The sequence below is a fragment of the Mangifera indica genome, unplaced genomic scaffold (assembly GCF_011075055.1).
Source record: "Mangifera indica cultivar Alphonso unplaced genomic scaffold, CATAS_Mindica_2.1 Un_0008, whole genome shotgun sequence".
Taxonomy (NCBI): Eukaryota; Viridiplantae; Streptophyta; class Magnoliopsida; order Sapindales; family Anacardiaceae; genus Mangifera; species Mangifera indica.
This window is the reverse complement of record NW_025401100.1, coordinates 84061-99036: the sequence shown is the minus strand read 5'-3', so window position 1 is coordinate 99036 and position 14976 is coordinate 84061. Positions and strand designations below refer to the sequence as shown.

Genomic DNA, 14976 nt, shown 5'->3' with positions numbered 1-14976 from the left:
ATTTGAAGCAACCAGGAAATTTCTTTCTTTTTTTTTTTTTTTGGGGTAAGTGCAACCAAGAAATTTCAGTTGCTTCTAGATGACACATTACTTATGTGAAAAGCTTGTATGAAAATCAATTCAGCTAGCATAACTGCAACTAACGTCGGAACATAAAGAGGCTATTCTTGATTTAAAAGGGTGCTGGTTAAAGTCGGGCACAAGAACAATATACTCAATAAATTTAAATTGAACGTTAGGCAAGCACATTGTTGATTAAAGAAACAGGTTAAAACAGTTGGAACTAAAATCACAAATAATTTTAATGATAACAAATGTAGTACTAAACAATAAAATTAAACCTGGAGAAAGGACCACAAATTTGACTAAAACAAGCACTGAAAAAAGCACAAGATTATGGACAAACAAACCAAATTGGCAGACAGTCCATAGCTCTGGCAACATGTTAAAACCTAGAACAAGATTCCCAAAACCCGCTAGGAAAGGTCAAATAATATAATCACACCACCACCACTGGGAATAACAAAAAACCAGGCACAAAGTATAAAAATAACCAAGTTAGACCTAACAAGTTAAACCAAGGCAATGCTGCTCTCGCCACCTGGAGGCTTGCGTACCCCGCCCAAATAGTCTCGAGACTCCACCTTCCCATCAGCAAATATGTCACTGCCACTCATCTCCCGCAGTTTTGCCACACTTAATGGCTTCTCTGTAGATGACGGAGGAGCATCACCCTTGAATACGTTGTTTCCAGAAAGCTCAGCAAATTTCTTGTCATAGATCTTCTTTGCCGTCTTCATACCAGAGTCCTCACTAGGCATTTCATTGCTCTAACATCCAGCAAGACATATAATTAGATCCAGGCTAAGGTGAAGTCAAGTATGTGAATTCAGTTTACATGAAGCAAAAAACAAGTAGGATACACATTCAGAAGAGAAAGATGAGAATCACAAGAAACAAATGCATATTTATAAACTAAGATGACTATCAAATAAATAGAAAAAGCCATATCCACACAGGTAAAATTGAATCAAAATCAAAACCCAACTTCCTGGTCCCAGCATTGTGCAACTAGTATCATAAATATTCTCATAGACATGTTCTTAGTCACTCAATACATGCATCCAAACTATCTGAAACGAACACCAATATATAGAGATAAATTATTGGAAACATATGGCATAACTTTAGGAACCATTTTATCTTTAAAATAAAGTGAAGCATGTATTCAATTAATTCTAATCTTCTAGCGGGCATGATTGCCTATTCAACCTATCTCCCAATTGAATGCTTAAAAGTCCATTAAGAGAGAGAGAAGAGAGGAGGTAAGAAATAAAGCAATTTTTTATGCATACACACAATTCACTCATGTCAGAGTCACTAACAGATGCTCGTACATTTTGTGCAGCGGGTTCCCCCAAGTTAAAATTTTCCTTATAAGCCAAGGAGCGCACAGCTGGCCGTGGTAAAATTTCTGGAGGGGGTGCAAAGATATCATGTCCACTAAGCTCCTTGCACTTAGATTCAGATATCTGCTTTTGCAACTTTGCCTCTGCCTCACTTTCTAGAGTCCCACTTAGCTCACGCTGCTTAGCCACCTCAGGTATGGTAGTAGGCTTCTTCGGGGAAACACTATCTTCCTCACCAAATGAGATATGACTGATTCCAGCAATTGCTTGCTGGTAAATCCAAACGTCAGTTTATCAAAATTTTCAGTTACTAGATAGTATATCATTTTGTTCCAAATTTCTAATTATATGAAAACAAAAGCATGACTTTAAAATCTGCAAGAACTTCATAGATACCTGATACATGCGTATTCCTGTTCTGTTATTTGGAGTTGGATTGGCACTATCGGATTCTAATGAATCATCTTCTCCACCAGCTGCAAAAATGCCACTACCAGTCATCTCTTTCATTTTGTACCCTGAACAAGGTTTCCTGCAAAGTAGTACAACATCAATAGTTTCTTAAGTCTTACATAAAACAACCATAATAACATGTGTTTTTGAACATTCTATCCCATTGACCAAATAGCCTACTACATCTCCCTTGTTTTTTATGTTTTCTACTATTACATAGCCACACTAAGCACACCCACACATGACGATTAGCTAAACTGCCAGAGAAACAACTAGAAGCCGAAATTTTGAGTTGTTTATCTCGAAACTTAAAACAGTATAAATTTATCTGATGTTTAATAAGCCATGTATGTCATGGCTAAAAAAAGATCATGTAATTGGGAAACAGTCGCCAGCATTGCACTTAATCAGATAAGAGGCCAAACAACATCATTTAGAATTTGAAGACCGCTATTCAAAATTTCTTGTATTCATTTACTTAGTTTCCTAAAAAAACACTCTAATTAGTTGACACTTTTCTAAAATTTATATAGATTCTATTGATATAGATGTGGAAGCTAACACAAGATCCCCTATGTTAGATCTAAATACAACGGATTAAACCGAAGGGATTATACTCGGATATAAAAAAATTCCAACACAACCAATCTGATTTCTACTTGCAAGTAAGATGCAAAACGGATTTAGTAAATCTTGTAATACTATTAACGAGCAAAATTGGGAGAGTAATTGAAAATGATAGGACAGATCAACCTGAAGAGCAGAAGAAACATAGAATTTGATTGGATATTGTCAGTCAAATCGAAGTAAAAATCTCAAGTCCGTTGCAGACACAACACACGAAACATTAATGAAAACCGTGAAGAGTACAGACAAAAGACAGACGAAACAAAAGAAATTATTATTGTATAAAACCAAACCGAAGCCAACAAATTTCAGGACTATCTAAACACATTTATTGCCAAAAAAAAAAAAACTTATATTTTAAGGAGAAGCAGATCTCACCTTTTGTTTAAGCTTTCAGCTTCTTCATCCGTCACTTGACCACCAAACACCACCTTGCTGATCCCATCCGATGGCTAGCATTGCACGAAAACCAATCAGAACAAACAAGCAATCATGCAAATTACCTAAATCACGAAAAAATTACACGCACCTGGCCGCGAGTGGATGGGCGCGTGGCGGAGGCGTTAGTAGGTGAATCAGCCGGAGAAGTTTCGGACCAAACGAGCAGATCTGCCGTGGATGTGTGTGGCTTCCTCACTGGAGTAGCTCTCTCCATTTTCACTCAACCAGAAAACAAAATAAAATTTATCCAAATCAGGAAGTGAGAGTTAGCAAAATATAAATAGTTGTGATGTGAGAAAGAAGGTGTTCTTCTCCAGCAAGATTTGCGGAAAGCAGAGTGGAGTGGTTTTGGTTAAAATGAGGTGAGCTGAGAAAGAAAGGAAAGAAGATGGATGTAATGAAATGACGAAGATGTCCTCGTCTCCTGATCTGGAACTTTCTTTCTTTAAAATTTTGCTTTTGGGAGTGATGATGAGTGAGAAGGGAGCTAAGCTACTACTCTTTGTTCTGCTTTGAAAGCAAAGAAAAAAGGAAATTTGAATGTGGATATATAACCGTCGATGTCCCACTCCGACTCACACAATTTGAATCTTGTACCGCCCTCACTCATTCATTCAACTGCCACGTGCCGGTCATCTTGAAACAATTAACCGGTCTTAAAAGGTCCCTGATGTTTACATTACGCTTTAATCATTTGCCACGTGGATTACTTTCATCTTCTAAATAGTCAAACTAAAAGCGTTGAGATAATTCAAATCCATATTTTTTTGATAATTAAGAAAGGAGAATCTACGATGATAAAATTTTTTTTCAAAAAAGTTTCATCAATCTGTCGTGATTTAAGGGAAGGATAGGATAGGATTAGGAGAATAAAAAAATTGCGAAACATTTGCCTGCTTTGAAGGCTTTGAAATATTTATTATTTATAACAAAATAATAAGCGTTTTATTTGGAAGAGATGGTGACCATACTAAGTAATGCATAGCATGTGATCAAAGCAACGTGGATTGAGGACTTTGATGCCAAGTTCTCTAGAAACAACATCATTTTGTGGGGCATATATCACGTGTGTTCAATATTTTCCCTAACTCAAATGGCTTATTCTCCTTTCAATTTGCTTTAAATTTAACAAAAAAATCAAATGCAAGAAAAGAAAAACGTCAGAAAGCATATGTTCTTTGAGGGTATTTACGTCAAAGTGTGAGTGAATATGTTGGCGTCACGATAAAGAGATCCGTTGGACAAGATAGTCTCCCAAGTTGCAGAAAGGGCGACATTGCGGGGATTCATAAATTACTTAAATGCCCATAAATTCTCAGTCACTGCGGCTCTCTCAAAATATAATATTTTTATGTTGAAAAGCGATAATTGAACGGCCAAAGAGCTAGTTCCCGCCCAAATAATGCTGTTTTTTGGAATTATCATCTTTTAATTTCTAAAATCTCATTTACCTATCTGTAAATTATTATATTTGTTATTTTTAAAAATAAAATTATCATTTTATTTATAATATTAAAAATAAATTAAATTTATCTCTTTTTTTTAAGCTTAAAATGTAACAATTTTTTCTCTAAATCAAATTTTAAAAAATCACTTTTTCTCCCTAAGATTTAACTTCAATATTCAATCGCTTCCTCCGGTTCCATCTTCAATGATTTCTCTCTCTAATGGTTCATGTTCCTCTGATAATCTACCTCAACGTATCTTCTCCCTCTGACAGTCATGTATCGCTCATATAAAGAGATAAATTATCTTTCCAAATAAAGACGAGATCGTTGTCAATATCGTCTTTGTTTGAAAAGACAATAGTCATTCCAAAAAAAAAAAAGTCATCTTTTTTTGAAAAGATGAAAAGTTTCATCTTTTCAATTTGAATAGTCAATCGAAGGAAAGAGAGATGATAAGAGAGACATTGTAGAAGGAAGAGGAAGTGTTGGGAGAAAGTGGTTATCAGCAATAATGCCAAAAATATCGTCAAGAATTAAAAAATAAATCGTCTATAAATAGAAAAATGTTATTTTTTAAAACTTAATTTAAGGAAAAATGGTTAGTTTTTAAGGAGATAAAATTTTAAATGAATAGGGTTTTGTTAACTTTAATCGTTTATAAGTAGGTAAATGTAATTTTCATAATTAAAAGATAAAAAATTTAAAAAGACAGCAAATTGTGGGTGGGAATTAGTCCTTTGGCCTAATTGAAATCTGAATTTGATTGATATGCCATTATGTGCTAATAGAGGAACATGAATATATTTGCTTATAAAATTGAACAATCTAAATCATTATAACTGAATTATAAAGTTTTGATATCATAATAATAATAATAATAATAATAATAATCATATCAAATTCCGATTAACAGAATATAAAGTTACAACAATTAATTAATTAATATCCAAAATTAATTTATGCTTGTGATGGGTATATGGGTAGAAAGTAATGATGTGTCCCACACACCAATGTAACCTAACTTGGAACATACCCAATCCCAATTAGGAGATTCCTTAAAGAAGCTATGCTATAACCTCCAATTTCCTAGGTTTTTTTTTAATTATATTAACAGGTCTACCTTTACGCCCAGCACGGCTGTGGGCTTGTTAGGCTTTTCCTTTATTTTTTGGCCAAACGACTATATCCCACCCAAGGTTTGATGTTTTCTCAAGTTTCCATTTTTTAACTATGAAAATATCAAACACTCACCCATGGTTGATTAAATTTAACAAAATTCTAATGGTAGTAAGGGTAAAATCGGCATTTTCACTATAATATTAAAAATAAACTAAAATAGAATCTAATTTTGCCCCCTCTAAACTTTAAAAACTAAAATTTTTTCTCAGCCTAAGTTTTAAAAAATGGCAGTTTCACCCTAGGGTTTGGTTTTGAAATCTCCAGCGACAGTTCCGGCTCCATTATCGACGACCTCTCCCTCCCGAAGCAGCCTCTCCTTCCGGCGAATGCTTTCCTCCGATTTGGAGGCTCGATCGGCTTCGTCTTCGCCTAGGAAGACGAAAAACGTCGTCTTCCCCGACGAAGTTCTTCGTCTTCGTCTTCCCCGACGAAGAACTTCGTCTTTCCTAACGAAGTTCTTCGTTTCCCAAGGCGAAGACGAAGTCGATCTAGCCTGCAAATGGGAGGAAAGCATTCGCCGGAAGGAGAGGCTGCTTCAAGAGGGAGAGGTCGTCTGCAATGGAGTCGGAACGGTCGCTAGAGATTTCAAAACCAAACCCTAGGGTGAAACTGCCATTTTTTAAAACTTAGGCTGAGGAAAAATTTTAGTTTTTAAAGTTTAGGGGGGCAAAAAGAGATAAAATTTTCAGGCATTAGGGTTTTGTTAAATCTAACCGGTCATGGGTGAGTGTTTGGTATTTCCATAGTTAAAAGGAGACATTTGAGAAAACATCAAACCTTGGGTGGGAAATAGTCGTTTGGCCTTATTTTTTTGGTCAAAAGAGTTATTAAATTTTTAAATTTGTATCCACAAAAGTATCGAAGTATCATACTTTCATCTGTGTATTTTTAAAATTAAGAAAATTTATTAGTTTTAAAATCATTATTTAATTATTAATATTAAAAAATTTAAAAAATTATATTATTTTTCTCTCTTAATTTAGAAAATTAACAATTTTTTATATTAAATTTTAAAAATTTATATTTTTTCTCATAGGATTTCATTTTCAACTCATCATTCTCCTATAATTAGAATCCAATCATGACATCAACAATTTCCCTTCGGATATAATCTCTCTTGAATCTGTTGTTAGCTTCCCTTCGATATTTTCATCCAAAGACAAAGATGCTAGATAAGGGGGAGGTCTGAAGATGAGAGAGAAGGGAGAGTCTAGTCACCAAAGTGAAAGAGCATCGAAGAAATTTTCCCAAAAAAATAAAAATCTAATAAGGAAAAAATATAATTTTTCAAAATTTAATCCTAAGAAAAATTATTAATTTTTTAAATTAAAGAAGAAAAATAAGATAAAATTTTACTATTTTTAATATATTATTAATTAAATAACGATTTTATCTATAAAATTAATTGATTTTATTAATTTTTACAACACATAAGTGAGAGTTTGATATTTTATTATTTAACAAATACTAATTTAAGAATTCAACAAACTTTATATGGAAATAAGTCTTTTGGCTTTTTGTTTTTTTCCCTTAAAGGAGATTATATTTAATTTGGATTATTCTTAGAGATTGGCTCTACTAATCGCTCTTCTGGTCACTAATCAATTAAATAATATGACAATTTCTCATTTAAATTTAAATAGATTTGAATAAAATTATTGATTTAAAAGTGATAAAATACTAAGCATGTGCGGTATTGGGGGGGTGTTGATAGGCTCACATCTATTGAGGGATCAATCATCACACCAAACATAATTAGAGCCAGGCCTAAACTCAACACTTCGCATTATTCACCTACAATTACCTACCTCCATGCATAGTAAAATAAGTAGTATTATATGTATAATTTATATATATAAATAATAATATATTATTATATAATTATATAATTAAAAATTAAATATACATATAATTTTATAATAATAAAATTTATGATTATTGAATATTTAACCATATATTATAATTGCGACAAGGATTATCAGTATGCTCCTCGGGCCCTCATCTAAAAGGTAAGGAAATTTATTCAATTTTGGCTAAACATCAATCTCATTCTAGAAATTATTGTTTTTTCGTAACAAAGGCCTGTCGGCAAGGATTTCAAACTTGTCAATTCTGATATTTAATTTAATTACCCAATTTGGGTAAATTACCCCTCATAAGCCCAAAATTTTAAATTAAATATTTAGGGCAAATGACTAATTTCCACCCAAGTACTAATTTTTCATTTGGAATCTACTTTTTGTTAATGAATTCTTGTTAAGTAAATAAATAAAAAATTATTTTATATAAATTTTTATTTTTTATTTTAATTATATACTTAAATAATATATTAAATTAAATATTCAAAAGCTAGGTATGCTGGATTATATCATGGAGTCTACATAAGGGCAAAATTATGTGACTAGAGATAAATGGTAGATAACAGAGAGGAAATGACTACACAGGCTTATGTCTACATGCTTAAAAGGTCGAGATAGCTTTGTCAGCCAGTGTGATGAGACCATCACTAGGTTTGGACCTAGAGAGCATTCGTTAAATATGCTGGGGAGCTTCAAAAATGTTCAAGAATATTCACCACCCAAATAGATAAGATAATAGGATTAAGATTCTTACAATAAAACAATCAATAAAATAATAAGAATATATTTGAAATATATAAATAATATATCATCTTATATTTAGATGATTTTTAATTAAAATATTAAATAATATTTAATTATGTAATGATATATCATCTGTATATTTAAATTATTGATCAAAATTATATATACATAATATTGCTTTAAAACAATTAATCTTACCTATTCAATCTATTGGATTTGCACGAATACAAACTATAAAATCTATTTGTAAACCCTTATATAAAGCAAGCTAGTGCTTGGGTTTTTTTTTTTCTTTTTTAAATTTTCTTGTTAAATTCATATATTCTTGACATTTTTGTTTTAAAATTAGGCCAAAAGACTAATTTCCACCCTAAGTTTACAGTAAACCAAACTCATACCTGTTAATTTTTAAAAACTCAAATATCCACTTGTATGTTAAAATTTGTTATTACTGTCAAAAGTAAAATTATTATTTAAAAATTTTATTTAAACTCATATTTTGGGATTATTCTTAAATTTTGAAATTTTTGTTTTTGTCTCATAATCTTATATTTTCTATATTTAAAAATTGAACTCCCCCCCTCATTCTACGGTTGCAAACTCTCATATTTTTCTTATATACAACCACTATCCCACCCAACTTATTAGAAAAATTCAATTTCACCCCTATTTTGCTTCAATTTCCAAATTTTTATCTTTAGTGACTATTTGTTGTCTCTGCTTATCGGCTCTTGCCCTCCCAGTCACTCTCACTTTCTTCTTAGGTTATCTTCATTGGAGACGAAAACTAGTTGAGAAAGAGAGAGTCGATGATTGGAGATGACGAATGGTTGCTTAAGAGAAGGAGAAAGAAACTATAAGGAGAAAATGGTCATTTTTTAAACTTTGGGTGAGAGAAAATTGTTAAATTTTTAAATTAAAGAGAGAAACATGATAAAATTTTAGTTTTTTAAAAATATTTTTAACTATATGACGATTTTATTTTTGATAGTAATAACAAAATTTAATAGATGAATAAGTATTTGAATTTTAAAAAATTAATGGATATGAGTTTAAATTTGTACTAAACCTTAAAAAGGAGGGGGGTGGTGTTGGGTTTGGGTTGGGGTTGGGGTTGGGGTTGGGTGGGTTTTGGTTTGGGGTTGTCATGCTTTAGGGCCACAATTATCCATAGTTATGACACTTCGTATCCAATAGTGGAGTTGAATCTAATATTAGAAACCAATTCAATGGTTTTCTTTATTTTTAAATTTTTTGTCAAATAGTGTAGGAATTGACGCCTACAAACAGAATAAAAAGATTAAATGGGGTAGTAGGCATCGGCGCTCATAGGAAAAAATAAATTCTTGAAGCCACAATGATTAGCTAATGACGACCAAATTTAAAAAAATCAGAGAGCATCTTCTAGAATCTCAGCCCATTCTTAATCCAAAAGAGTAAACAAGAGTTCTTTATGCCGAGCCCCAACGCCCACCAAACCGACAAAACCACAAGCATTAAATTTCAGGGGTCTGTTTGGACACGCTCCGTATTTTCGTCTACTCCAGCTTTCATAAACACTGTTGCCAAAATTGAGCGTTCCACACCCTATAAACCAGAAATTCACGATAGACATACCCAATGGCGACTGTTACCACCATTAACTTCTCGTCCCTATCTAGAATCTCAGCCAATTGTTAATCCAAAAGAGTAAACAAGAGTTCTTTATGCCGAGCCCCAACGCCCACCAAACCGACAAAACCACAAGCATTAAATTTCAGGGGTCTGTTTGGACACGTTCTGTATTTTCGTCTACTCCAGCTTTCATAAACACTGTTGCCAAAATTGAGCGTTCCACACCCTATAAATGAGCGTTCTACACCCTATAAACCAGAAATTCAAGATAGATATACCCAATGGCGACTGTTACTACCATTAACTTCTCCTCCGTATTTCTTCCGAGTCAACCGGTCGTTACTTCCAGGAGATGTTTCTTCAAAACCAGTTCATTACCCAGCTTTAAACGCGGTTTTGTTGCAAAAGTCCGTGCTTCTTCAACAACCTTTGTTGAAACTAAACCATCGGTATCTGCAACTTTGTTTTCTGTCACTTGACTTGGAAGATTATACTATGTGTATATTTCAGTAATATAATTTGTCTTTGTTTAGGAAACAATTGTTGTCGAAAACGATGTTAGCCCAAACAAGACAATATTATCTTGCCCCATATGTTATAAGCCCGTGACCTGGATTGGAGATTCGTTTTTGTCTGTGTAAGTCATTTCATTTCTTCATACAAAGAGAGGGACATACTCCTTTTTTTTGGGTTCTTGGTTTGATTGGGTTGATTTCTTTCAGGGGATCTATAGCTAGCACTAGTTTGCAATGTAACACTTGTAAGAAGACTTACCGTGGGAAGGAAGCATATTTTGATTTAACAGCAGCTAGTGGTGCTAAAGATTACGGTGAATCCATGCCTTTATCAACTGAAGTTTTTAGGTATCGCAGTGCTTATTTATGACTTTATGTAGCAGTAATACACTCTTGAATTAAGATCAGTGTCAATAACTATACATATATGGGCAGTTGTAATTGAGATTTAGAATAGTGTGTAATCTCTATCGATTATTGTTTAACATGAGTGTGTTTTTAGCTTTATTTGTTTCTTTGAGATGGATAAATCTCTACTCTTTTGTCATTAATGTCATTTTTGTCATTATAATCCAATGCATATTATGGAGGTTAATTGTATATCTTGCATTGAAGTCTAATTATTACCATGTATATTTACATTTGTTGGATCAGGACTCCTTTAGTATCATTTCTCTATGAGAGGGGTTGGCGTCAAAATTTTATATGGGGTGGTTTCCCAGGCCCAGAGAAGGAGGTATATAATTAGACTGTTTCTCTATTGCATATTTCTGAAATATTCATGTTCTTTTATAAGATTTTGCTAAAACGATTCTCTTCATGATCTCAATTACATTTTCATTTCATGGGAGCAACAACATCGTTTATGAAAAGTTTAAGAAGTTGCAACTCGTTAGATCATTATTTTATATTTTAGCTTTTTAGGCCTAACATATATTGAAAATTTATAACCTAAAACATGTTTTTCCGTTTGAACTAAACCAATTCATTCTTTCTAGTGGCATTGTGTTGGAACCCCCGTTTTAAAGTTGTATAATAGGTGACATCGTCCTAACGCTAGAGGAGTGGGTCTGGAGACGAATATGGTTGAATGAGAGATTTTGGAAGTTCCAATGATTAGGAAGAATGTCACATGGACTTATTTGGTGTGGGGGTGAATTTTGTTATGGAAAGGGCATTATAGGCGGTTAAGGGAGGTATAAAAGGAGGGAGGAGAGTAATGAAGGTTTGGACAACCTTTGGCTGATTGGGAGGGCTTGACTCCTCAAATACCTGGTTTAGCCTTTGGTTATTTCCCTTTGTTGTTTTTAATCTTATTCACTGTTTGAGACTTGTGTATATACCGATTGAGTTCTTTGTGATTAAAGCCAATCTTCTTAAAGCTTAAAATCAAATGTGTAAGTACATGGACATAGGATGTTAAGATATGGTTTTCCAAGTTTGAATTTGCTCATTGTCATAATGCCCTAGTGAAAAGTTAAGTTCTCACTTCTATGGGCCCTTTGAGATCACTGAGCGTATTGGAGAAGTGGCTTACTGTCTTGCTCTTCCTCTTGAAGTTCTTTTGGTCTTCCATGTTTCATAGCTTAAGTGAAGGATTGGTCCAAATGTTCCTTGTCAGCCCCATCCCAGTTGTCTTTTTAAAGATATGGAGCTGGTTTTGCTACCGGAAGGTGTCTTGGATGAGAGGGTCAAGCTAATGGCATTATTGATTGGCTAGTCAAATGGAAGGAGTTACCCACTTGTGAGAATGCTTGGGAAAATGCGCGGTGCTCCAAATGCAATTTTCTTTCCTCTACCTTGAAGACAAGGTGTGTCTTGAGGTGGGAGTAGTGTTAGAACCCTGGTTTTGTAGGTGTACAAGACGTGGTCATAAGGCTAAAGGAATGGGTCTGGAGGTGAATATGGTTGAAGGAGAGATTTTGGAAGATTCCAATGTTCAGGAAGAATGCCACATGGACCTATTGGGTGTGGGGGAGTGAAGTTTGTTATGGAAAGGGCATTATAGGTGGTTGAGAGAGGGAGAAAAGAAGGGAGGAGAGTAATGATGGTTTGGACAGTCTTTGGCTTATTGGGAGGCCCTGACTCCTTAAATTATCGGCTTATCCTTATGTTATTTTCTTTTGTTGTTTTGATCTTATTTACTGTTAGAGACTTGTGTATATACTGATTGAGTTCTCTGTGAATATATAAGAGCAGTGATTTTCCAGATTTGAGTGTGGCTCTTGTTGCTTAGTTTTGGTCAGTTTATTTGTTAGAAATTGTGTTGCTGCTAAGGTCCAGGTTCCTATCACATTGTAGTGCAGAAACTAGAAACCATAATTATTCTTAAACTGGAAACAGGAAAAGAAAGTCACTTTGTCAAATCTTAGTGTATTCTATTTCAGATGATGATACTGAAAAAAAAAAAAAAAGAATTTGTTTTCGTACTGCCAAAAACATGATGGATTGGATCAGTTTAACTAATAAAAATGAAATGCCGGTTTATCATCATATGGCTGATGTGAAATAATTTGTAGATTTTGTAGGTTAAAGTTTGCCATTGTCATTTCATATTCTTCCTAATGGTACAGTTACTAACCAGATGATATGATCTTACTTGCAGTTTGAATTGATGAAAGATTACCTAAAGCCTGTTTTAGGTGGAAATATCATTGATGCTAGTTGTGGTAGTGGGATGTTCTCACGACTCTTTGCTAAGAGTGGGTTGTTTTCTCTTGTTGTCGCCCTGGACTACTCAGAGAACATGCTGCAGCAATGTTATGACTTCATCAAGAAGGAAGAGAGCTTTCCTGAAGAGTATGAGCTTAATGTCTAAAACATTTTTTTGTATAATTTGAGAATCTAAACTTACAACTGATTGTGTATTTCTTTCTCTTTTAGGAACTATGTCCTGGTTAGAGCTGATATCTCTAGACTACCTTTTGCAAGTAGTTCAGTGGATGCAGTGCATGCTGGTGCTGCTATACACTGTTGGCCTTCACCATCAACAGCTGTTAGTATTTTCTTTTTCAATCTTTGAAATACACTTCTTGTTATCTTACCATACATCTTGTTTCTACATTACTCTGGTGAATTTAACGGAAATTTCCTTTTGTATTGATACATGTCTTGAATTTTGGGAAATTATTTTTTGTGCATGGAGATTCCACTGTATGGCTAGTACCTCAGATAAGTGTTAATAATTTGGTGGATATACTTTGTAGGTAGCTGAAATAAGTCGTGTTTTGCGACCTGGGGGAGTGTTTGTGGCCTCCACATTCATACTTGATGGACCTTATAATTTCATTCCATTTTTAAGGCTTTATCGCCAGGTATGCTTTCTCTGCTTTTATATACACAGCTCCAATTGTGGATTTAGTTCAACATCTTCCATTGGAATGGATGGTCTTAAAAAAGTCCTATAATTCTGACTAGTTTTATAACATTAATCTTCTGATTTAGTAATGTTTGAAATGGGGCCTTAAACATGTTTACACCCTTCAGAATAATGTTAACAAAGGGTGTAAATTGTAAAGCTTAGTTGATAAGCTATGTTTAAAGCCAATCTTAAATTTTTATAGATATTATATCTGTTAACTGTTGTCTTCACTTAAGCTAATGGTGGGTATAATTCCTCTTACAGAGCATGATGCAAATATCAGGCACCTATCTTTTCCTAGCTGAACGTGAACTAGAAGATCTCTGCAAAGCTTGTGGCCTGGTTGGTTTTACATGTATAAGAAATGGACGTTTTGTGATGTTTACTGCTAGCAAACCCAAGTAACCCTTTAGTACCCACAATGGCAAAAATCTCCCTTCTGTTGGCTAAAACCCTAGTGATCTGCAAAGTGAAAAGTCAAAATATATGTGTGGCTGCTTGTTGAAATGGATATGTTTATTCAGTATATAGGAATATGATGGGGGAGATCTGTAATTATGAATTTCATTACATGCCTGTGAGCCTGCAATTTCTTTTGTTACTCTCTATTTACATTTCATGTAAGGATGATCTATTCAAGTATTGAAAAAGTATTGTTGTTCCTGATGTCATATAGGCTAGGTGATAAACTTGCCTTGGCGATGTTTCAGATATCTAATATATATATATTTTATGAAATTCCAAATATCTGGCAACTCAATTTGGTTCCTTTTTGTTCTTTTCTCATATGACAAGGAGAAAAAATAAATCTTAGTTGGAAACAAATACCCATTAAGCTTATGGGGAAAAAAAAAGGGAAGAAGGGTATGGTTGAGATAGTGTGCTTGCTTGTTGCTGGAGCATTCCATGATATGCACAACCCCATGATGACCAAGATCAAACCATGTGTGGATGAGTGCTGTGGATGGAATCATCAGGTAAACCTAGCAGAAGTAGTGCAGCTAGAGGGATGGCTGATGCTGAGCTTGAGCAAGAATTATCCTCCCTGAATTTGGAAGACAAATAGATAGTCCCACCTCCCAACAGCCCTCCAAGGGAACTGGCAATTACAAACAAGGCAATCAAGAATGTGTTTTCCCATGGGAAGATACAAAGCTGATCAAGGGAATGAATCTGTAACCACTGGGCAACAATAATCTGGAAAGGCAGAATCTTTTTAACGGAATTGGCGTACTGAACAAGGTCCTTTACTTCTAAATAAAAAGATTTACTTGAAACTTTTTAACGGAATGAATCTGTAACCCCTGGGCAACAATAGTGCACTGT

At 34.0% G+C, this 14976-nt stretch overlaps 2 protein-coding genes across 2 annotated transcripts; one reads left to right on the top strand and one right to left on the bottom strand.

The window, feature by feature from the left end:
* Positions 1-277: 277 nt before the first annotated feature.
* On the bottom strand, positions 278-3469 carry LOC123205503. Its single transcript, XM_044622468.1, has 5 exons — positions 3019-3469; positions 2868-2941; positions 1806-1941; positions 1398-1679; positions 278-830 (listed from the first exon to the last, which is right to left on the bottom strand). The coding sequence occupies exons 1-5, from the start codon at positions 3142-3144 to the stop codon at positions 573-575; spliced, it is 876 nt and encodes a 291-aa protein (XP_044478403.1). The 5' UTR covers positions 3145-3469; the 3' UTR covers positions 278-572.
* Positions 3470-9707: 6238 nt separating this feature from the next.
* On the top strand, positions 9708-14321 carry LOC123205546 (uncharacterized methyltransferase At1g78140, chloroplastic-like). The gene is made up of 8 exons (XM_044622527.1): positions 9708-10223; positions 10308-10411; positions 10497-10637; positions 10944-11025; positions 12895-13088; positions 13173-13284; positions 13496-13603; positions 13915-14321. Exons 1-8 carry the CDS (start codon positions 10056-10058, stop codon positions 14053-14055), a joined length of 1050 nt encoding a protein of 349 aa, XP_044478462.1. The 5' UTR covers positions 9708-10055; the 3' UTR covers positions 14056-14321.
* The last annotated feature ends 655 nt before the right edge of the window (positions 14322-14976 follow it).